The 25,046-nt window shown below is 42.8% G+C and overlaps 1 protein-coding gene across 5 annotated transcripts in view; it reads left to right on the top strand.

The window, feature by feature from the left end:
* NFYC (nuclear transcription factor Y subunit gamma) overlaps positions 1-25,046 on the top strand; it is a 132,011-nt gene that overhangs the window by 21,975 nt on the left and 84,990 nt on the right. For all 5 annotated transcript variants that reach the window (XM_069223770.1, XM_069223769.1, XM_069223771.1 and 2 more), the window contains one exon: positions 20,710-20,819. In XM_069223770.1, coding sequence (XP_069079871.1) covers positions 20,718-20,819 — 102 coding nt within the window. In that variant the 5' untranslated portion in view covers positions 20,710-20,717. The remainder of the gene's footprint in view (positions 1-20,709; positions 20,820-25,046) is intronic.

Genomic DNA, 25,046 nt, shown 5'->3' with positions numbered 1-25,046 from the left:
TTTCTACTATGATTCTTCCCTCCTATAAGAATTTTTTTTTTTTTTTGTTTTGTTTTTTAGTTTAGTGAACAACGCTTTGCTGAAAGCAGTCCTCGTGCTGTGCAACACACAGGAGTGGCACTTTCTCTAAGTGTAATCTTATGAGAATAGTTAGTAAGGCATCCCAGTGTGTCAGAAAACCTCATTAAATTCTCTATGAAATGCTTCACGCAAGTCAGCAATGTATTTGTCCACCTCTGACACTTCAGTGTCCTGAACCCATAACTGAATTCGACAGTTGTTTCAAACTCATTCCTATTTGTACTTCTTTTAGACTTATGTTAGGATATCTAGTAAGGTCCAGCATAATTTCATGTTGGTTTAGTGGTGCTTTGTGGTAGAATGCAAGAAAAGGGCCAAGGAAGATCAATTGGAAAAAAAAGAAATTTCTAATATTTGTTCGCTTGCTTCTGTCTGTTGCAGTTTTGCTCATGGTGTAGTGCCACAGTAGAGCCTACCCGTTTGAACTGCCACAACCAAATAGAGGAAATTTCAGGCAGTTTTTGTTAGTACTTATTGCCACCCACCCCGCTAGTGTCTTTTGTTATATTCTTCATTTGATCTCTGCTCTACCCCCATTAGCCCTTTTATATTAGGACTGATTTCCTCCCAGCAGTCTCCATCACTACTTTATCTCGTGCCTTTCTGCTTGCTTTTCTTCTATGAGCCTTTCTTTTATGCTTCCATTTTAGTCCCCTGTTCTACCTGTAGACTTTCCAGTGGTTCTTCTTATCGACACCACTTTTTAGGTCGAGTGCGCAAGCACTCTGGCCTGTTGTAATGTATCTGTGGGCTTTTAACCACCGCACGCCCATCACTATCACTCGTTTGTGGGCTTGCCTTAAAAAAAATCCTTTATCATTGGTAAAGGCTTTACTTTTGTCCCTCCTTCAGGCACTTTTGTCACCGGCTTGGCCATCGACCCTGTTACATGGATAATTGCACGTTTGCTGAAATGTTTCACTGCAAGCGAACGTTTATTGTTTTGTGTATCTCCTTCGCGCTCATGCTCATGACTGTTGGAATGGACTCACTTATGTCAACTGTTTTTACTTTCCTTTTCCAATTTATGTGGCCAGAAAAATCCAGTTAGAAATTTACGTTAATAGCTCTGACTCGAGCAAACGTGAGACCCATTGCATTGCAATTGCTTGTTGTTGTTCTTATTATGCCTGCTTTCTCTTTGTCCTTTTTGCCTTGGTTCTCAATTGCTGTCTCCTTTATTCTCTTTGTTTCCCTTATGCACTGTTTATTTTTTTGTCTAGTTAGGGATTTTATTTGGAGAACTATGGCTGTAGCTACCACTCTTGATGCTAGGGCTGAGACTGAAGATACCCAAGTATACTCAAATGTGCCACCATCTTTCTCTGTGTACTTTTATATAATTCCACTACCTGGCTTTACAGACAGTGGCTGGTGTTTCATCTTTACTGTCACTTTAACAATAATTTTCTTACACCTCCAATCCCAGTGTTTGTCATGTTGGTCATCACCATCCTATCCTTGGCAGATATTAGAAACTGCCTTTGAGTTAAGACTATGTAAAAGCTTTATAGAGTGAGGTAAATGTCACATTATTGTAACCTCGTTACAAGCTGTAATAGAATTGGTGATCAAGTGATGGCCTATACGGATTCACAGGTCTGTTCCCATCAATGGTGACTACACGCTGGTGCTCAGTGCTGACTAAATATTCACTTGAATGTTTCTCCCAGTAATTAGTGTGTGCCAGTTGAATAATTTCTTGTAAAATTCTTGACACATTTTCATCAGTGGTAGTGTCATACTTATCAAATCTGTTTAAGCATAGGTTGCCTTTGATTGGGCAATGTTCTTGATGTTGGGCTGCAGACAAAAATCATTGCAGCACTTCTCCCACTATTTGACCATGACATTTGGGTGTTTCACTGGGAATGGTGTCACGTCTCTGTCCAAGTAATCTCATGGAACACTAGATCTCTTTTAGCTCCCCTATCGGTCCTGTGCTTTATAGATTTGGATTTTGACCTGCTGCTTACAATACACACAGCACTCAAATTATGGCATATGTGAGACGATTTTACAACTAAAGCTCTGCCTTCTCTGTTGGCTCCCTCACTATTGAACCCAGACTTATCAGATTAACAAGTACTTGATGTTGGAGTGTTCAAATGACTTTGTAGTGCTGTCATTCCAAAGCCTGAATCTCCCTCCCTTTCAGTAGTGCAGTGGTGTTACTTACAAATGTAACACCTACCATAGTTAATTTGACAATACTTACTCTGCTTGGGAGTCAGGGAATTGCTATTCTGGATGCACTTACAAAAATGCTTGTGCACGTGGTCCTGCCCCAGTGGTCTAGGCAAAGGAGGATTTGCTATTAAAGGCTTTCTTCCTGTTTAGACACATTGTTCCATTTCAGGTACATAGCTGGGCCCTCTGGGCTGCTTAATTTAAAAGATTGGAGCCACTAGCCCATAAACGTTCAATGGAGGAACCACAGTGTGACAGCAATACTCGATCTGGACTCTGCAACTAAAGGTAAGACATGTACACACAAAATAGCTTGAGGCCATCCTATCCTCTTTCGTACAGAATCCCACTCGCATGTCGTTGATATTCCCTTGTCTCTTAATTGTTAAAGCGTCTAGACATGTATTCATGAAAGTGAAGCAGGAGGAGCTCCCAGGGACACTGAGCGGAATCATTTTTGCTTCGAAGTGTCATTATTGTTAAGCCTATACCCTGTGAGGTGGTAACAACTTAGATGAGAGAGTGCAAGTGGGAATTTTCTAGGTGGTTTTGGTGCTAAAAGAAAGCTGTTTCATTTTTTTTAATGTGCATCCCTGTTTGAGTTGGGAATGATGGGGTTGAAACTATCTAGATCTTCAGACCTCTGAGTGAACTGTAATAACACTGCCACATTATGTCTATTGCTTCTGAACATTTCTTCTAACCCAACTGCCCCATCTGAAACCTTTGTGGGCACTGTGCTGCTTTTTTGTAGTTCTTCTGCACATTGCTATGAGGCACTGATTGTTATACTTTTTTTTTTCATTTTTTTTTTTTATATAATTGTAGCTACATTTTCCTCATTTTTAGGTTTCGCCTACAGTGCGCATGCACTGTCAGTGAAAGTTATAGTAAACTACAACCTTGAAAACGGACATAGAGCCCACCCAGTACTTACCCTTACTCACCATTGGTTAGCTCCTACGTTGGTCTCCTTTTCTTGCTTCTCATTGCTTGGAGGTGCCTGCTCCTTCCCCTTCAGGTCTTTGTCCCACTTTCCCTTCAGTTGTTCCGCAAATCCTACAAATCATGCATGTTTAAGTTCAATTACAGTAATCACTATTTGTAGTGCTTTAGGTCACTTTCACATTTTAAACTTGGAAAAACGAAACTGTTAAGTTTTCAGTACATGCAGCACTGCATGGGCTTCCTTAATGGACTTACAAACAGCTAATAAACATTTGGAGAAGAAAGCGACGATTAGGACCTTTTTATGGCAGGGCAAACCAGAGTTACATTATTTTCTTTTTCCACTGCAGCTTGACACCAGTTGCACAGGCAATCATTTGCTATTACCCCAGTGTTAGTTATTAACCATATAACTTGGGCGTCTGAATTTAGTGATGCCTGATTAGAGCATGTAAATTTCCGATTCTCGAGCCTTGGAGTAGTTCTTTGTGAAACTATGTAATTAAGTTGCCGACTTCAAATGTTGATTTGAAGAGCATTTGTTGTTCTGTGTACAACATTAGAAAAGAGAAATCCATGGAAACACAATCTTCAACATATACCGGAATGTTGTTTCCTCATTTCTCATTCCTTATTTTATAACGAAACTCGCCAAAGCATCTTTGCAAGCTTCGCATTTGTATAAAATCTGTGTATAGAGCTTACGAGTACCTTAGATCACTGGTTTAAAACATGTGATCCAGGGACCCTTAGGGGTCTGCGAAGCCTCCTCAAAAGGTCCACAACTGCTCAGAAAATTAAATAATATTAACAAATTAGGTTCCCTGGTGACTCAGTGGAGGCGTCCCTGGATGCCAGTAATGATTCAGTGGGGGTACACAGGTTGCAGTAATGATAAAGTGGGGATCCACAGAAGTCAAAAGGTTGGGAATCACCACCTTACATGTCACACTTTCTAATCCAAGTAGATTTTATTAATCAGTCAATCAATCATGGGGTCTTATGTAGCGCAAGCTTGTCACCCGGGGAAGGGAGGGGGTCTAGGCACTAGGGAGGTGCTACAGGCCTCATCTGGCTGATGATGGCGGTTGAAGTGCCAAGACTTGAGCTGCTTTCTGAAGTCCTTAAGAGATAGGGAGGTGGGCAGGTGAAGGTTGTTCCAGGATCTGGCGGAGAGGTGAGAGAATGAGCAACCTCTGTAGCATTCGCTGCAGATGCGGGGGAGGTGGTCTGGGTAAGAGAGGCTGAGCGGAGTCTCTGGTTGGTGGAAAGTGAGGTGGTTGTTGATGTAGGCAGGTCTGGCGTTGTGGAGGGCCTTGTGTGCGTGCATGAGGGGCTTGAGGAGGCATCTTTGCCAGATGGGGTGCCAGCAGAGGGCCCAGAGGTTGGGGGAGATGCTGGTTCTTCTAGAGAGGTTGAGGACGAGTCTTGCTGCAGCGTTCTAGATGGTCTGGAGGCGGTTCTGGAGTGGGTGCTGTTGCTGTAGTCGAGTCGCCTGGAGATGAGGCCCTGTATGTCTGTTTTCTTGGTAAAATGTAAATTAGCACTTGTATAGCGCACTACTCACCCGTTAGGGTCTCAAGGCGCTGTACTCATACCGCTATGGAACCCCTCCTGGCTTTTCCCTGTGAGGTGCCAACTATTGAGGGTGAAGCCAGGCATCCAAGCGCTGTTGGGGCCGTTGTGGAGATTAAGCAAGCTATTGCCCAGAGTTGCAGAGTGGGACCCATGAGTTAGATTAGGCACCGAGGCGAGAATTATCTGGTCAAGGGGAATTGAGCCCAAGACCTGCCGAAGCGGGACTTGAACCCTGGTCTTGAGCCAGATCTCTGCTTCAGGGTCTGCTGCTCTAACCATTGAGCCACACTTCTCCACTAGAGATGGGGATCCATCGGAAGATCCCACAGAGCATGCGGAGGATGTGGAAGCAGGCAGAAGAGACGGTGTGGGTCTGTTGCTTCATGGTCAGTTGGGCGTCTAGGATAATCCAGAGGTTGCGTGCATGGTTGGTAGGTGTGGGTGGGGGACCAAGGGCGGTGGGCCACGATGTGTCGTCCAAGGGGGGAGAGCTTGTTTCTGAGGATAATGATCTCCGTTTTGTTTGAATTTAGCTTGAGACAGTTAGTCCTCATCCAGATGGCGATGTCTGTCATAGTTTATTGGAAGTTGGTTCGCGTGGTGGCGGTGTCATCTGTGAGAGAGAGGACGAGCTGGATGTCGTCGTCGCAGTTGAAGTTCCAGGTCTTCAGCCTGAGGTTCTTGATCTCGTCAGAGAAATGACGATTCCGGGTTGTAGATCCAGGGGTCGTGTAGCTGGGCACAGTGCATGTGAAGATGGGTGTGCCTTTAAATAGGTCCTGGCAGGTGTTGGGAGGAAAGGGTGCGGGAGGGGATTAAGGTGGCGAAAATTACAATGGGGGGCAGAGCTGGGGCAAACAAACGGGAAGAGTACAGTGAGGGTGGCGGGAGCCTGAAGTAGGCTAGCAGGAGCCAGCAATCTGAGGCAGAGGCAACAGTGGCACTGTGCTGGAGGCGCTATGTAGCGCTTGGCAGAAGTGCCAACGATGAGCTGGAGGGGCCTGCTCAAAGGAGTTGTGCAGCGACTGCCATTAAGTAGGTTCTATGGGTTGTGCAGGGGGGGGTGGGAGGGGATCAAGGAGGGATGCAGGGCCCTGAGCGGGGGCAAACAAAAAAGCGGGAAGAGTACCGGGAGGGCGGGGGCCTGAAGTAGACTAGCAGGAGGCAGCAATTGGGGGCAGAGACAGCAGTGGCACTGTGCTGCAGGTGCTATGCAGCACTTGGCAGCAGTGCCAGGGAAGGGCTGGAGGGGCCTGCTATATGTTTAAATTGATGCCCTGTGGATAATGGAAAGAAGGTTTTGCATAGCATCCCTTTTGATGCAGTATAATCACTGGTCATTTCCAAGTAGTCCAATACCATAGAATAAAATTCACAGTCAAGGAGTCCTTTGCTTAATTAACCGTTTTCCAGTAGCAGGCAGGCATTAGATTGTGAAAGGGTCTGTTGGTTGGCTGTTTTTTTTCTGGTTCTGTCCTCTTAGGGAGGAAAAAAAAAAAAAGTTGACAGAATTGAGTACATGATGCTGGTTCCCGATCTTTTGCAACCTCATCAACTGGTTAGAAAAGCCTACGTTGGGTGGACGAACCTTGCTACTTCTGTAGTGCTTTGTCGGATCCATTACGTGCATCTTTGAACTAAAAATAGGATGCTCTTGCATGTACCCTGAAAGCAGATGTCTTCCGCTCGATATTGGCAGAGCCCCAACCATTGATGCCACCATAAGACTATGAACGATTTCTCCTTTTTCACAAACAAACTTATCACAGTGAGAAAGCGTTCAGTGGTCTACCTCTTGACCAGCAAGTGTACGTCATAAGTTATTTCTTCCGCTCTTCTCCAGCCCTGTTGCCATGGTTTTCTGGAGAAGAGCGAGATTTTCTGTGCTACCATGAGGCAGTGAATCTCAGGTCACAGGTTCCTTCCGGGGACAGGCTCAAACATCCAGGTTTGTACTGTTTCAAATCTCTAGCTCAAAGAGCCTATTGTTCTCACCTTGACTGGGGATGCAAATCGCTAGTCAGATCAGATTTTTCTCTGTTTCCTTGTTTGGTCTAATTGTTAGTTTGGGCTAGATGGCGGCATGAAGCAAATGGCATGAAATCCACCCTCAGACGAAATGAGTGGCTCGTGGGTCAAATAAATCCGATCGGTAGCAAAGCTTGACAATGCCAACCTGGACCAATCAGTCTTCCTTTGCAACAAGGCACTCTTATGCATGAAAATATTTTGAATTTTTCAGAAAAACACTCAAGCACACTTTGATTGCCACTCTCCTGGCTTCATCTTTTTTTTTTTTTCTTTTTCTTTTTTTCTTTTGCTCTACGATCCTTAAATTCGACAAATATGCTGTACGTTTTATTTATTTGTGTAGTAGGGTTGTCTTTTGCATTTGCCTGGGTGGAGGAGGAGGTACTGATGAAATGCAGACTTGCATTACTCCTTCAGGCAAGTTAAACACAATTGTTTGAACTGATTTCTTAACAAAGGGTATATTGTCTCTTGCGATAGCCTGTAGGTGGAACCTTCTGTGGAGCATCTATAGAAAGCTTCTAGAGGGTTGTAGGGCTCCTGTTCGAAATTATGTCTCTAGTTGGCAGTAGTTTGTACCCTGTTCAAGTAGTGACCTGCACTCTAGACAGGATAAGGGAGTCACATTGCTAAGATAACCCCTGCTCACCCTCTTGGTAGCTTGGCTCAAGGAGTTAGGCTTATCTTAGAGGCACTGTGTAAAGCATTTGTACACACAGTGAAACACCAAGTTTCACTGTGTTATTGTGAAATATGAAGTATAGCGCTCAAACACCGTAGCTCCAACTAGAGGTATTCCAAATTCTTGAAGGAGTCGCTTTCAGTAGTCCGGTGCCACCTGCGAGGAAGCACAGACCAGCTACAGAGTCGTTTAGACCGCGGTTACAGTACATTGGTACAGAATGAGGGAACAAAGACATTGCACTGAGTCTGGTAGGAGAGACGTCACTGGAGCCGATGCAGTGTTGGTTTCTTACTGCCACTGACGAGGAGAAGCGCCAGTTCCTTGGTGCCACGGGGGAGTTGAGGTGCCCAATCATTACTGATAGGCATGGCAGGTGAGGCGTCGCAAAGCAGGTTTGGTATCTGTTCCTTACTGCCACTGGTGAGGCGTTGGTTACTTACTGCTAGGCAAGGGAGGTGATGCGTTGGTCTGTTACCGTTGCAGAGGCGGCGATGTGGCATTGGCGGTGAGGCGGCGATGTGGCATTGGCGGTGAGGCGGCAGTTCCTTACGACAAGGAGAGGTTGATGAATCCAGTCGGACAAGACGCGAAGTATCTACTTGGTGGTGTTACGATCACACCACGAGTCCATAGGTGCTGTGGCAGAGTCAGCTGCCACGGATGTCAGTGACAAGGCACTGTGGACTCGCGCTGCCGCTGGACTTCAGAGGCACTGCAGTGGCGTTGGGCCTGCATTGTAGGTCATGGTAGTTGCACTCTGTGAGCACCACTGCACTGGTGCATGCAGCAACGTGGGGTCATAAAACAGTGCTGGTTCCAAAGACGTTCTGGAAGTCGATGTTCTAGATTCTTCCTTGTTGCTTCAGAACTCACTCCCAGGGGCCCAGGAACTGAATTTGACACAATTTGCCAGGCGCAGGCAGATGATGTCTTTGTTGTCCCTGAGATTTTTAACAGAAGGCAAGCTCAGTCCAAGCCCTTAAAGAACCTTTGAAAGCAGGATGTAGAAAGCAAAGTCCAGTCCTTTCACTCCCGAGACAGAAGTAGCAAGCAACAGGCCAGCACAACAAAGCAACAGGCAGAGTGGCATTCTCTCCTACAGCATCCATCTCTTCTTCCTAGCAGAATGTCCTCAGTCCAGAAGGATTCTAATTATGTGGCGTCAGAGGTCCAGTACTTATATCAATTTTTGTCTTTTGAAGTAGGCAAACTCCAAAGAGAAGTGTTTGTAGTGCACAAGTTCCTGCATTTCCCTGCCCAGGCTCCAGACACTCCAGGGGGTTGGAGGCTGCTTTGTGTGTGGACAGGCACAGCCCTATTCAGGTGCAAGTGTCAGCTCCTCCCACCAATCTAGTTCAGGAAGACCCCTCAAGAAATGCAGGGTACTCCTTTGTGTTACTGTCTAGAGTGACTTCACAAACACGCCAACTGTCATCCTTACCCAAACGTGCATTCCACAGACAGGCAGAGGCACAGAATGGTTAAGCAAGAACATTTCTAAAAGTGGCATTTTCAAACTTGCAATTTAAAAACTTACTTTACCAGTACATGCCCTACCTTTTTAAATACACTACACCCTACCCATGGGGCTGCCTTGGGCCTACTTTAGGGGTGTCTTACATGTAGTAAAAGGGAAGGTATGTGCCTGGCAAGTGGGTGCCCTTGTCAGGTCGAAATGTCAGTTTAAAACTTCACACACAGCCACTGGGAACAGGGCAAACTGGAGTGCTTGGGTTTGGTCTAGGGCACTGCTTTGGATAGTGGTCTAGAGTTCAAATTTACCATCATGAGGGCTGTTGTCATCACCCAGTGTTGTCCAAAGTTCGTTCTAATCCTCTGCGATTCGGTATCTATGCCATCCTGTACTATGCTCTGAAGAACCATATTTTCCTCTTGAGACAATTGTAAAGTCCCTGTAGGACACACTGTCACTGGAGTCGCTGGAGTCTTCCATCCACTAATGACTGCCCCTTTTAGGTAGAAAAAGAGTGAGATCACAAATCATGAAGCCACCCTACACCGGCAAGGCTGTTGAAAAATCTCCCAGTAAGTATAAGGAAGTAGTGATCGACGGAATGCTTGAATTAATCTCGGGCACTTGCAATCACTGTGGAGAAGTGTGGCTCAATGGTTAGAGCGGCAGACCCTGAGGCAGAGCTCTGGCTCAAGACCAGGGTTCAAGTCCTGCTTCGGCAGGCCTTGGGCTCAATTCCCCTTGACCAGATAATTCTCGCCTCGGTGCCTAATCTAATTCATGGGTCCCACTCTGCAACTCTGGGCAATAGCTTGCTTAATCTCCACAACGGCCCCAACAGCGCTTGGATGCCTGGCTTCACCCTTGGGGTGCTCAGGAGTGGGCGCCTCACAGGGAAAAGCCAGGAGGGGTTCCATAGCGGTATGAGTACAGCGCCTTGAGACCCTAACGGGTGAGTAGTGCGCTATACAAGTGCTAATTTACATTTTACATTTAATCACTCTGGGCTTTATCCCAAGCCGTCTGTATTCTGCGCTTCTTGCTATCTCAGTTTGGACCGAGCTACTGCAAATCATTCTTAACGCTGCTTCATTTGGAACAGTCCAGCCTGAACTGCTGAGCAAAGTCCTCCCTGAACCAGAACACACGCAATCCAGGACTGGTTTTGCCCTACTTCAGTACACGTACAGCTTGGTTCCAGTAAAGATGTGCACAGGATCCTTGTCTGGGCATACCCATCCCACTTAGAACAACACATTAAGCTATACTTGGCTGAAGAGCCTTAACTAGGGTGAAACCTGTCCAGTGAGGGCCTGGCCTGGCAGTTCGGGCTGGACTGTTGAGTCCGGCGCAAGATTGATTTACATTTGGCCTTCGTCCTTTCCTAGGTACAGCTTTATGGACGCAGCGTAGTCCAGGTGTGAGTTAATGAGCCCCTGGACTACTATTCTTCACTGATTAATAGGGAGCCAACTCAGATATTTTCTTAACACATGAAGAATTCGAAAACAGCTTGCTGCCAATTTGTTTGCTTGGGTTTCCACAGTGAGCTTTTTGTCAATTCAGAAACCCACGCTTCTTACTGAAGAGGTAGGTAATGGAAGCATACCTAACTCGTTCAGCCTACTGAGTTCCTTCCACAGGGAGGGATTGTTTCTTACCACCAATACCTCTGTTTTGTCTCCATTTAGTTTTAAATGATTGACATCCAGCTGGGAACATGTTTGAGACAGACATTTGGCTGCTGCGTTGTTTCCTTTAGTATCAACTCTTGCTCTGGGTATCTGTGGTTGCCGACTTGAAGCTGGGGTACAATGAGCTCTGACTACCACTTGCATTACCTCCCGTTCCATTGCTCTTTATGATTCTGTATACTCGTTGTTTTTAAAGTATTATGGCAGTCAGGTAGCCATGGTTTTGCATCATGAATCTTTTCTGGATTCACATGCTATGCATTATTTTGCCATCTAGTGGTTGGGTCTGTAATATTTCTTTTGCTGGCGTAGTCCTTTTTTCTTTTCTTTTTCTGCTGATCCACCATTCAGTGTATTATGCAGCCCCCTCTGATGTCATACACCCTCCCCTTGCGCTATGTAGTTGTCGCCATTGTGGGATTCTTTTCTTTTTTTTCTTCTGCGGTTTCGTCTGGACGCACAGCTATAGGCTACCCAAGTTGTACAGTAAAAGTAGCACACGTCCCCATTTTCGTCAAGGAGTCTGAGGAAATCCACTCCGTAGTTGAAGGAGGTACCGATTTCAAAAACAGCATCAGAGGAAGAACCGGGGTTAGGATCTCAGGTCTGCGTGATGGAGAACACAGCATTCAAGTTATACGCAAACTGTCTCTGCAAGGTTGCACAAAAAGACCAACACCAGGACTGTAACCTTGCCTGCCACTCGAACACCAAAGTGAGAGATGTTAAGTGTTCACAGAATTCAAAGTGAAAACCTTGAAGGTGAGACAAAAGCAGAGACAAGCACACTATGCAATGCAAGGACAGAAACCTGCACCTGAACTGAAGGTGAGAGCTCTGACGCAGAGCTGAAAATTGTCGAGGCTGACCCAATTAAACTGAGAGAAGATGACTCGGGTAACTCTGGAAAAAACACCGGGGGGCGGGGGGGGGGAACCAGGTCTTCAGACGTGGAATCACTAAAGTCTGCCTCGGCAACGAAAGAAACGTTAACCGAAGGCAAGATTTTTCCAAAAGATCCCCACACGTCCCTACGTGGGGATACTGCAAGAGGAAAACATAAAGAAAAGACCCAGACGTTGAAGGACGATCAAGGGTGAGACATTTCAGCGTCAAGACTCCATCGGGTGGAGTGCCGAAAAAGTTGTTGGCAGAGACGGCAACAAAAGGTGCCAGGAGAAAATCGTTGACTGTGGTCGACGTCGAAGATTGGGCTGCCGAGTTGAAAAGGAAGAAAAAGCGTCTTGAAGCTGAAATTGCAGCTTTATTGCAAAAGAAGAAAGATTTAGACGCTTCCCTTAGGGAATACAGAATCCAACATACACCTCTTCCAGAAAGGAAAGAACAGCAAACGGAGGGCGAAGATTTGCAACCACCCTTAACTCCAGAACCTCAGGCAAAGGAAGAAGAGGAACAGGAATCCTTCTTTGAGGAAAAAGGAGAAGGAGGTGAGTGCATTGAAGTAGTCCAGGAAGAGGGCTCAGAGTTTAGAAACCCAGTGGCCGGACTTGGAGACAAACTCTCCAGACGAGGTGGTAGACACTTAGCCTATCAAGACAATGCCCACCTGATGACATCACCATGTAGGGGCAAGTAATAGAAGGCAGCTGACAAATACGGAGTAAGAAAAAAAACACAACCATGTTTTCTTTTAGAGACTCTTACCATCTCAAAATAAGAACTAATTTGTTTATCATGCTCCCAAGCATTGTTGATCAAGGGAGAGAAGCCTTTAAGGAACCCACAGCATGTAGTGCGATAACACCACGTGCTGAGGAAAAAATGTAAGCACTCCTCCAAAGATCTGGCTTATATTAAAGGCCTGGTGCCTGCTGACTCAAAGGAGCAAATGCCCAGAAAAGGGCTTACATCCCAGCAACATACAGGCCCCCCACTTTGAGAATAAAAGCAAGAAGCTGGGCCTGGTGGGTAGAAAGTTCAAAAGAGGTGGGGCTAATCAATCGAGGCTAGCCTATTCAAATGCTGTTTTGAATAGATACGCCAATCAGCAATGCTACAAAATAGCAGAATTAATCAAACATCTTCTATAACAGTTTCGCAAAAGAGCAGCAGAAATTACAGAAGAAGGCAAGAACATTGTCGGTACCTGTTTAAAATCAGCACTGGATGCAGCTGACCCAGCAAGCAGACAGATGATGGAAAGAAATCCTCTAAGACACCATGCTTGTCTAAGAATGTCAGGATTCAAGCAAAAGGTGCACGCAAACATCATAAACGCACCATTCCACGAGGAGCAACTACTTTTGGCAGTGCAGTAGATGACACACTAGAGCAAGTTTTAAAAAATAAAAAGATTGTGACAAAGCAAAATCAATGGGGGCATTACAATTCAGAGAAATTGTAAAAAGAACTACTTCTGTCACCAGAAGACCACCAGGAAGAGGGTGATTCCTTTCCGCAGCATTGCATCAAGTATTCCAAAGTACTCACCAGACAGTCCTCACATCAATGGCAGTTCCAGTCACAGACACAATAGCCCTTTCGAGGTCCATCACGAGTATGAGTTCAAACACACATGGGTGGAATAACCACTTCTCAAAGTGACTGCATTACTCTTATAAACCTTTCACACACAACATGTGAGAAAGAATAAAATACTTTCTCCAGGAGAGGAGAAACCTAACATCAGAACAGTGGATTCTAAACATAATATAATTCAAATATTGCATAGTTAATAAAGACGCCTCCAAGAAAAAGACCAAAGAAAAAAAAGAAACACTCAAAGGAAGAGACTTCAAGACTTATCAAGGAAATAGAGTAATTACACAAGGAGGCAATAAAGAATTCTGGATCTAAGATTCATAAACAAATGTGTCAAAACATAAAAATTCAAAATTACAACTCTACAAGAGGTCTTCCTACAACTTTAAAAAGAGGACTACATGGTAACAATAGATCTAAAGGACGTCTACTTGCGTATCCCAACTAACCACAGTCACAAAAAATACCTACGGTTTGTGGTGAACAACAAACACTACCAATCCAACGTTTTAGCTTTTGGCATCAAATCTGCACCAAGGGTGTTCAAAAAATGCTGGTCAGCAGTAGCAGCATATCTGAGAAGACAGGGGATATGTGTTTATACCTACCTAGACGACTGACTTATAAGAGCAAATTCTTAAAAAAATCTCAAATAGATGTTATAAAAGTAATATCAATTCTTTCAAATCTAGGGTTTCAGTAAATATAGAAAAATCATCAACAATGCCAAAACAAAATATTTTTCTAGATTCAAGAACCAACACAGTTGGAGGCAAGAGCTTATTATCCCTGTGAGAAGAGGATAAAATTAACTCTCCAGGAAACTCCACTACCAGAAAGATCAGTCTGACAGCAAGGGCTGTGGGGAAAAAAAACAACTAGGAAAGATGGCTTCTTGCATACCTTTAATAACTTGAGGATTCATATGAGACCAATCTAGGAATGGCTACAGTCACAATGGTCACAAACAGGAAGGTGGTAGGATCTAGTGGTTGTAACTCAAAAGACGCAGAAGGAGATCGCATGATGCAACAGAATTCATTTAAAGGAGGGACTATTATTCATACAACCACCAGTAATCACCATGGATGCCTCATTTGGGTTGGGATTCTTGCATGAACACTGAAAATTAGAGGTGTTTGGAACAAGCAAGAAGCAGTTCAGTATATCAACATACTGGAGCTAAAGACAGTGTTCCTAGCCGTAAAAGCCTTTTAGAAGCTGTGGTAGGGATAGGACATTCTAATCCAAACAGACAATACACCAATGTTTTATATCAATAAACAGGAAGGAATTCATTCTTATCCTTTATCAAAACTAGCACGTGATTAACCTGCCAGGGAAAGCCAATGTTCAAGTAGATAAATTAAGCAGAAAAGCTTCACCCACTCATGAGTGGGAGTTGAATCAAGCAGTACTCAAACAGATTTTTCATCAGTGGGCAACACCAGAAGTAGATTTATTTGCAACACCAACCAACACAAAATGCCAAAACTTTGCCTCCAGATTCCCATTCCACCAGTACCTCTGTCACACAGAGTAACATCTGCAAACACAACAAAGTGAAAATAATACTGATTGCACCACAATGGGCAGCACAAACTTGGTACTCAGAACTAATACCAATGTCTTAAGGAAACGTTCTGAAACTACCAAAAAGGCAAGATCTGCTATCAATGCAAAAAGGCAAAGTCCTCGATTCAGAACCAGAGTCTTTGAAACTAGCAGCCAGACTCCTGATAATATATAATTTTGACATTTAAACCTAACTGAAAAGATAATGGCAGTAATAAGAGACGCAAGAAGGTCAACAACCAGAAGGTGTTACAAAGCAAAATTGAAAAATACTCAAGTTGGTGCAAAAATTCTGGATCATTACATCAAATAATTTTGAAGGGACAGTGTTTAAGTACCTCACACATCTTAGATTGCAACCTTGTGTGTACCTCATTAAAAGTACATCTGGCTGCACTTGTGGCATACACAGGGAAAATCCTCTACATCCCCAGTCATAAAACACTTCTTAGAAGGAGCAAAGGAAATAGCACCACCCACACAGGTACCAATGCCAGCATGGAATCTAAATCTAGTATTAACACAACTCACGACTAATCCTTTGGAGCCTTTGCATAAAGATGCTTACATATGAAACCGTCTTAGTGGCAATGACATCTCTCCGGCAGAGTGAGTGAACTACAGGCAGTACAGGAACCATACCTACATAAATACAGAGTTGTCTTGAGAACAGACCGCCATTTCTTCCTAAGGTTATTTCACAATTTCATAGTAATTTCATAGTAATCTATTCAAGTGCCAAAAACTAAAGCGGAGAAAGCACTACACAATCTAGATCAGAGGTCTTCAAACTGGGGGCGTGCCCCCCTAGTGGGGCCTCAAGTGATCACAGGGGGGCACCAGTCTGGCCAAAAGAAGCATTACACAGATAACAGGCCTTTGTTTTAAGCAGAAGCGTGTTATTGCATCTTAAAAAAGGTAACCGTACTTAACTGCAATGTTTAAATAGGTCTAGACATAGTTAAACATTGCCATCTTTATACAATAATTGTGACAAATTTTAAGGGGGCCCAATGATTTTTATTTTTCAGCTTGGGTGGCCACAGCATTAAAAAGTTTGGAGACCTCTGATCTAGATGCAAGAAGAGCAATCATGTATTATATTGCAAGAACAAAGACAGTTAGAAAAACAAAACTGTTTGTTTCCTATGCAAACAATATGGAAAAGGAATCATTACCAAATCGATCTCGAAAACCATCTAATTTTATCATAGAAAATCTGGAGTACAACTAACCAACAGACCAAAGGTACATTCCCCAACGAAGAAAGGAGCAACTATTGCTTTCTTAGCAAATATTCCACCAGAGTACATCTGCATGGCAGCTGCCTGGTTATCAATTAATATTTTCACAAAACATTATTGTAAAGACATTTAAAAGAACAAATAAGCACAGGTGGGATAAAAAGCATTAAATCTCCTAATCAAATCCATCTTCAACCCAACCACCTCATTAAAGGGGGGGGGGAAAAAACGCTACGAAATTAATGCAAAGCATGTGAATCCAGAAAATGTTTATGATGCAAAACAAAATGCTTTCTTACCTCTAATAGTAGTTTTAGAGCTTAAAGAGTTTTCTGGATTTTGTCCAGCCAGTCCAGGCCTTGTTTTCCGTGGGATCTGCGGATCCTCCGCGAGTGGGTCCGCGTCCCTAGATATCGATATTTTTTTTTTTTTTAACCTTAAATAACTCCACCTACTGAACAGATCTACACCATAACAAAAATGTTCTTTGGGACGGATTGGAGGCTGAAAGGAAAGCGGAAGACTGAAGTAAAGATGGAGAGGGCAATTGGCATAGTAACAGTGTCATGGGCCCTGGAGTAAGAAAAAGTTGTTGACTGGAATTTTGGTAGGAAAATAGAGCAGTAATTAGAAGTTGCGTGAGGTCCGTAGGTCTTTGGGCCCCGATCCCATTGCACCTTTTGCTCCACTGATAACTAGGCCTCGGGAGTGAAAGCAGATTGGGTAGAAAACGAGAAGCAAAAGGAATACAAGTGGAAAGAAAGACTGAGAAGATGAAAACACTACTAAAAGAAGAAATAAAGCAAACGTGAAACAAAAGAAAAAATGGAAGGTAGCTAGCGAACAAAAAAAAAAGGAATAAATAATGTAAAAAGTGTGAAAAGAAAGAGAAACATGAAAATCAGAGGGAAAAATAAGAGCGATGGAAGAACAAGGGCATGTATGTACTGACATTTCCCACAAGCACAGAATGGGTAAACCACTTTGGCACTTCGGGTCCTGACAAGTAACTTGTGGTTTCCACATACAGATTGGAAAAATATTGATTTATCGTAAAACATGAATTGACCGATTAAAGATAAGAAAAACACCAGAGAAAGTAAGAAAGAAAGATCATAAAACAAAAAAAACAAAAAGCATTAGTCAAAGGAAAGAGCAAATAAAAAAGACAAAGAAAGAATGAAGGGAAGAGGAAAAAGAGTGAAAGAATGAACGTCTGATGAAGAAAGGGAACGAAACAAGGAAAGACATAACCAAGTTTTTGTGAGTTTGAAAGAGGAGGGAGTAAGAGGGGAATAATAAGAGAGAGGAGTAGAAATAAACAGTTGAAAGAGAGCAAAACTGTTAACATGTGGATTTTAAGAACTGGAAAGAGAAAAGTGGGGGAGAAAGAAAACCTTGAGAGTAAACAGAGTAAATGAAAGAATGGAGTGATATAGGTGAAACAGACCCTGCCATATAAAGATGGCAGCTAAGAATAGATTTAATTGGCTCCCCCACGTCCTTAAACAGACCTCAGAGTGTGGAACAGCAGGGAGGGGGCACTGTAGAACTTCAGGAGGTACATTAGCAGAGTTGTATGTGAACACCTAATACAGCAATATTGGGGTGCTTCAAATCGGGATTGGGGGTATAGACAGCTGTGTCCCAGCCTAGTGCTGGAATATCAGTAAGGCAGTGGATGAGGAATGAGAGAGGGAGCACTGCGTAACTCCTGATATTCGAATAATGGGGCGCTGCGGTTTAGGTTTGAGGTCCACTGACATTTGTATGTGGGCTGCAGTACTGGAATACTGCCAAGTGCATGGGCAGTGCAGGGTCCCCCAGGGGCACCCTGAGTCCCCCTTACAGGACAGTCTGGCGGGTGAGGACTCGTAATCCCCAGGGCGGTAGCCTGACAGTACCGGCGGTATGACCGTGACGAATGTGCCATGGTCCTAATACAGCGGTTTGCACCACCAGCCTGTTGGCGGTACTACCGCTGCCGGGGCAGTCCGGGACAGCCGGGGTCATAATGACCCCCTATATCTTGAGATGCCTTTTTTTTTTTTTTTGCCTAAGACTAATGCGATCATGTGGCCTAACAAATGGGGTTACCCAGCTTTGAACCAGACTAACCGTTCTTGAAACAGTGTCTTCGTCTTTTTCAATTTGTGACTTACGTAGGTCTGCATGAGTAAGATCTGATCTGTTATGAACCATTTCCCTTATCTGACCCAAAAAGACGCTTCTGTGTTCAGCCGTCCTATATCTTTTCACAGCACCCACTTTGAGGATGAACCATATCGTACCTCCCAGAGTCTGAGTCTTTGACTGTTACCGCTATTGCTTGATCGACCGAAATTCATCCAAACGAATTAACATCTGACAGTTGAACGGAAAAGCTTCCATTGATGAAGTTGTGGTGTATCTCTAGATGTTTCACTGCAAGTAATGTAATTACGGCATAGTGTACAGGAAGATATCTAGCGTAGTTCATCCTGTCATGCGCAAAACACAATGGGATCACAAAGCGTGTTGCGGTAAGATGTATATTGCTAATTTCCTTCCCGAGTAGTATGCAGCAGAGCCAGCAAGACATTTTCAACAAAATCTAACCAAGCTAATCTCAACATAGCTTCATTTACGCACTTGTGTACTCGAACTGTACAATTGTACATACAACCTTCTAGTACTGACCTTCTGCTATCATGTCTGCGTCAGTGCAAAGGTCATGAAGGCCCAGTGTCTTGAAAGTGTTTTCCAAGAATGGACATGACATTGCAAATGGGATCAAATGTGCCCATTCGAAGAATGATTGTCGTACAATGCTTTATGCTTCCACCCAATCTCAGTTGCTTTTGCGTAGAGTGCTTGACCCATGACCACTACATTTTTCACCAAGTGCAGTGATTTTCTTATCAGCTCCGAATGTTTCAACATTTTTAAAAAAAAGTTGTCAACTCAGTTGCAGGGGAATTAATGGTGTGCAAGTTGACAGTGGAATCCTGTGATACACTAACAAGGTCTCTAGTAATAATGTTAAATCCTGTCCAAGTTAGTATTATCTGTGCGAGCCTCACTTTTTGTCTTGTAACAACCCAGATTATGTTCTTATTTTATGCAAACTTCAATTGGGCAACATATTCCAGCATGACTTCGGTACTTGTCATCATTGTCATTGTCATCATTGGCCATCATTGGCTGTGGACTAGTTCACCAGAAACATACATGAACAAATCTTTAGTATTTTTGGTAGTCCATTTTCTTTGCTTTTGTTTCTCATTGCTTGGGAGAGGAGCTTTTAAAAGGTTGTGGTCCAAACAACTTGGGATGCACAGCTAATAGAGTTCACTCGATGAGTTGTCCCCTTACCAGTAAGAGTTTCTTCCAGCCTAACAGTGTTATTCCATGCTAAGTTAGTGAAGACATGAGGCTGAATGTCGGCTGAAAGAACAATTTGCTCATTTAAGGTAGCAACAAGTTTCTGAAGACACAAGGCGGTGTCATTTTATTACAGTTGTGAGTATGAAGTCCCGTGACCAAGTCTGTCCAGACTGCGAATGATTTCAACATTGCCTGTCAGCATTTTTACGGCGTATGGTAGCCACAACTGCTTGGAGGGTTTCTGCTGGCCATTGTAATTACATATATAATGTCCCGACTGAATGATTGTGTAAGTAAGGTGACCCTTTTGAACTACTTTGTGTTGTCTGGATCTCCAGTCATAAGTCCTAATAGGAACAATTTAAGGTAATCAGGCACTGTAAATGAATCTTTAACAATGTCTGGTGGATGATATGGCTATCGTCTTCATGTCATGTTTGTTTTAATCATTGTTCTTATGTGTGATATTTGATCACTGATCTTGTTCATGTCTATTTCCTTGACTTTTAATACAGAGTTCTCTTTTTCAAACCCTGGGTTTCTCTTACTACATCCTGTAGCATGACCGTATCAGGTTGGGCCAATAACTTTCCTCCGTTGTCTGGGAATATGTGGAGGCTGTCCAGTTTTCTTCTAATGTGCATCTTGGTTTATTTGTCTATTCCCTGTATTCTCTGTGTTTTATTAGATGTAGAAAGAGGTGCTCACATATACTGGCTTTATCTTCACTTGAGCCAATTACAGGCTAGTGTGTATTTTTTTTATTTTTTATGTACCTATATGTATACAGTATCAGAAAGTCTGACCGTCCACAAGAAGAGTGACAGTGCACATGGAGATTGAGTAGAGTATTGACATCTGCTGCAATCCCTTATAAATAGAGAAATGCTTTTTTTTGCTGGACCCTCCACATGGCGGAGAATACTAAGCTAGAGCCAGTGCCGGATCACTGCACAAACTGACTTTTCCTGTTCAAGAAATATTGTATATATAGGTGCTGTTGCATCGCTGACGTTTTTCAATCAGAGAATGCCCTGCTTAGGCTCACATTGTATAACAAAGGCCCAGAGACATGTATACATCTTCCGGTGGCCCTGCACCAGAGTTTCCGGAATGTTCTTTGCATTGAAACTGTGCCTTTTGCTAAAAAAGGCTGGACATACGTACGTTGATGAGAATAATGATACTCTTCTCTTAGATGGGCAGGCTGGCTCTTTTTTTCTCCTATGCTCCTTAATGCTTCAAAGGAGTTTGCGGTGTACATTTATGTGATATTTGCTCACGTCATACTCTGTCTGATTTTAGATTATATAGTGTTTTTTTTTTTTTTTTTTTTTGCAGTTATCACAATGTCTACCGATGGTTTCTGCGTTGGCAGCAGTGGCGATGCGCAGCAGTCACTACAGGCCTTTTGGCCTCGGGCGATGGATGAGATCCGCAGCCTAACAGTGGTAAGTTGGAAGCAGTGGGTCCTTTGTAGTACCTTTCCATGCATAACCACATGATGTGGCAAAGTCACTATGCTTCCATTTTAAGTAACGCACGCACTCTTTAAATCCTTGCAATCTATCTGGCGAAAGCTTTCAGAAGAGGCTAACGTTGAACAGATGATCGCTATCTACATTCTGTCTTGTTCCAAGCTGCATCCGTTCGATCACTAACTTCAATACTGTCTGCCTTTTGAAGTACCCTTACACAAAACATTTAGGTAACTTTTCCTTAAAAATGAATATAGCTCATAAATGCGTTTTACTGTCTATTTTGTAATCCAACCAGTAGTGCTTTAGCAGTAACAGTATCAAACCTAGTTTAGCACACTTGCAGAGATGTTGTGCGCTCTTAAGTTATTTTCTGTTACTTAGAGTTCGATTTGTAACCGACCTTGCTCGCCTACTAACTCAGATTTACTTCCACCAGACATTTTGGTACCCTGCTATTGCCGGTTTGTCTTACTTGGCCTTCTCCGCCTTACTGTTCACTTTGGCAGCTCATGGAAAGAGCTCCGGGCACTGCAATCTAGGGAACTACTCCTTTTGCACTTCGAGTAACTCATATTGGTTCACCCTCCGTTATTAGTCTGAATATTGAACGACTTCACGCGGAACAGTAAACAAGTCTGAAACAGATAATGTGGAATCGAGTTGCAGTGTTGTTAATAAATTGCCTGCCGAATCGTTGAACCCAAGCAGCCAGTATGTGAAAGTTTCTTCCTAATTTAATCTGTGTATTCGTTCATGAGATGTGCAGTCCATTTGCTGCCGAATAGATGCAAACTTCACTAAACAGTTAATCTTTTTATATTACTTGTAGCCTTCCCTTTTGTATTAATCTGTCCTTTTTCCAAGGATCTAACAAAAGACGCTTTCAGTTACGGTATCAGTATGGTGTACAGTCTGACGCTGGTCTTCCAGTGTGCAAAATATTCTATAATGTAATTTAAAGAGAAATACAAAGACGTAGTATGCTCATGTCTGAACTTGTAACCCACGCTAGTCTCCAGCTTCGTTGTGGTTTTGACGCCACTAGCTGTTTTTTAATGCTCTTTCCTGTGATATAGTCATTGTATGACCCCTGGCTCACTTGCCAATCAGAAACTTGTTAAACGGTCAAGAATGTATTTACACGTTAGCTGGAGTAATGGAAAAGAAGCACATTGGGTGAGCTGCACCGCTTATCTTTAGGAACACCTCCATGTTTGAAGACCTTGCACAACAAACATGTTAAAATATGATACACTTTTTCCATTTTGAAAAGACTATTTCTTATACATGTGGAAGTGTTTCACCCTAATACTCCCTCAGCAAATATTGCTGCTTTGAATGGCATTTATTAGAAGTGCCAAGTTTTTCAAACAAGAACTTAGAAACATTCTAGCTTCAAAACGTGATTGCCAGGGGCACCGAATAAGTCAAGAGGGGGAGGCTAGCATTAATATGTCACGGTTTCAGGTCCCATAGTTCCAGTCTTGACCATTACACAGCACCTGGGGTGTGAGTGGCTCTTATTGTGAGGCTCGGGACTACTTTCACCAAAGAAATGCACAGACTTTAAAGAGTTCTTAGTCTGCGTATTTTGACAAAGAGGTGAAGCCAGGATTACATGTCAAGTCTCCTACTACCATGGCTAAAACCTTCCTACTGCACCGTGTCTATCAGTGGAGGTTGAGTGTTTGTGGTTGTCCACCTCTGTGAATATCACAGCGTGTTGAGGGTTCCTAGGCTCAGATGAGTTAGAGAGTGCTATAAAAAAATCTTTGACTGTTTACACATAATAGAATAACGGCATAAGGAGATTTTGAGGCTTCGGATTCTCGTTCATTCAAATAAAATTATTGATTTGCTTCCTTTGTACTCCAGGGTGCAGTGGACAGTGTGAGCGCAGTAATCACGACTATATTTAGATAGTGGATTTCATGCTTGAGGCCAGTGGACCTTTTAATTGCACTTTGCAGGGGACGTCATAGTTGTAATACACATCCAGTAGGAAAACCATCTAAAGAACATTCAATAATTAATGTGACCCTAAATAACCACACCAGTTTATTAAGAATTGGAATATTTATTTCCCTTTGTTTACAAAGCTAAAGTCACGAATATTATTCTCAAATTCAGTTGATACATGTAAAGAAACAATAAAGGCTGATTGAGTCGGCGAATGAATCTAAACTTAATCAACACAATGAGAATTATTATTTCAAGGGAGAATATACAAAAAAATAGTAATATAATCTGAGAAAGTGGAATTTAATACATTAAATCAACAAACGAAAAGTCAATGACCATTAATGAGTATGATAGTATTACCTCACTAACCACTAATTAGCATTAACATTTTGGGCTTTATGCAAAAGATTTAGTAACATGAATTTAGAAAACATCTAGCTATGGCGCTATCAAAACAGCAGCAGCATTAAAACAGTAGCAGCTGGTACCTGGAAAACAAAAGACAAATAACAATGCACAGATATCTTATAATTACCCAGCCTAAGAAAATCAGCAACAACTTCTACTTCATCAGGAGGACAACCGTGTCTGCATCAGGACAGGAACAGGTTAGGGAGACGGTTTAGAATTTCGCCTATAAGATTACTAAACCATTAGAGCATTAGTTCAGTATTGAACAGGCAAAGGAAACTCAGAAAATAATAAAGTACCAGAATGTCCGTAGACTGACTGGCAAAGCATGAAGTGTCAAAGTGACAGATCACAATACGGGCACAAAGTGAAGTCTCTGAAAACCCACAAAAGAATGCAATGAATGACAAATGACAACTGCCATTAAATTAAACGTACTAAACATTTCCTATTGGATTTCGTGCGAAGAAAGAACATTCAATTACAAACACATCAGATATTAAAATTGTATAAAATGTTAGCTTTAAGATCACTCATTGGCTTCTGCTCCTTCTGCATAATTCAAACTTTTACAAAATGTATCTTGCACACTTCCTTCTCTGGCTGCATCTCTAGGCCCTTTTGTTTGGCATCTCCCAGATCTGCTTCTACTAGACAGTGGTTACAAAGATATGGAAACATTTCTCGTTGCACCATTTCTCTCAATAGAATCACATGGGTTAGAAACATTACTGTAGAAAAATATGCGAATTCAATGAATGAAGTCTGTTAAACAATGGACGTGGAAGTATACAAATGTTTAAAAAATAGTAACACCAAGTGTTAGATAACGTTGCACTGTGGCTTTGTCTGCTTGAGGCACAGCAGAGAACGAGAAGTACTTGAATTATTTCAGCATTTAGTTTAGCATTATTTCAGCATTTATTTTAGCAGAGAACATGTTCTTAAAGAGACAGAATATTTCCCATTACAGCGTTAGTTCAGTGTGCAGGCGTTTCACTTGATGGCGACCAATCAAAAAGGCACTTTCTGTGTTAACATTAATTTTATAGTCAAATTATTTCACACATTAGTATGATTATGTAAAAGATAATTATTAACACTAAATTTTGGCTCTCACAACAGTAGCAGTTCAGATACAGCACAGAATTGTGAAGTCTGTCTCTTCTAGAGGGCCGAGCTTTTTTTGGTGGGTAGTGGGCAGTAGGGGCACAGTATGGAATGGAACCTCACAAAATAACTCCACAAACTTAGTCTGCACTATCTACATGCTTCGCACCCCCTAGTCTCACCGCCACCGATTGTGCTACCATCCTGGCATCAGCCAAACCTTGGTCACACCACACAGAGCGCCCTTGATCCCTGGGAAAATGTTTTCGAGTGCTAATGCTCTATGCTGCTTCCCCCCCCCCCCTTGATAGAAAGTTGCTTGTGACATAAACATAGGGCAAAAATGCTATTGTATATTTATTTCTGTAATTTTTTTTAGCAAAGGTTGATGTCTCGCACTTTAACATATGGCGTTTCATTTCTCCCACTTGCTGAATCTGGAGGCCTTGTAGGGATCTGCTTCCTCTCAAGGACCAATAAACGTCTGGTCCATTGTAGCACATGCCGAAGTCCATCTTTTTTAGTCAACTCTTAATGTGGACTACCAGCACAAGAGTTTCTACAGTGCTTCACTTGTAATAAAATTATATTCATATTATTGAGGATGGTTTTAAAGAAATGTCAAATCTCGCAAAAGAGTGAATACTCCTATTTTATTTATAGAGTAAATATTCCGTACTTTATGAGCAAGCACTCGGCCTCCATGACAAAATA

This window comes from Pleurodeles waltl, chromosome 3_1 (assembly GCF_031143425.1).
Source record: "Pleurodeles waltl isolate 20211129_DDA chromosome 3_1, aPleWal1.hap1.20221129, whole genome shotgun sequence".
In the NCBI taxonomy this organism is placed as follows: Eukaryota; Metazoa; Chordata; class Amphibia; order Caudata; family Salamandridae; genus Pleurodeles; species Pleurodeles waltl.
The sequence above is the reverse complement of the archived record's forward strand: the minus strand, read 5'-3'. Positions and strand labels throughout refer to the sequence as shown.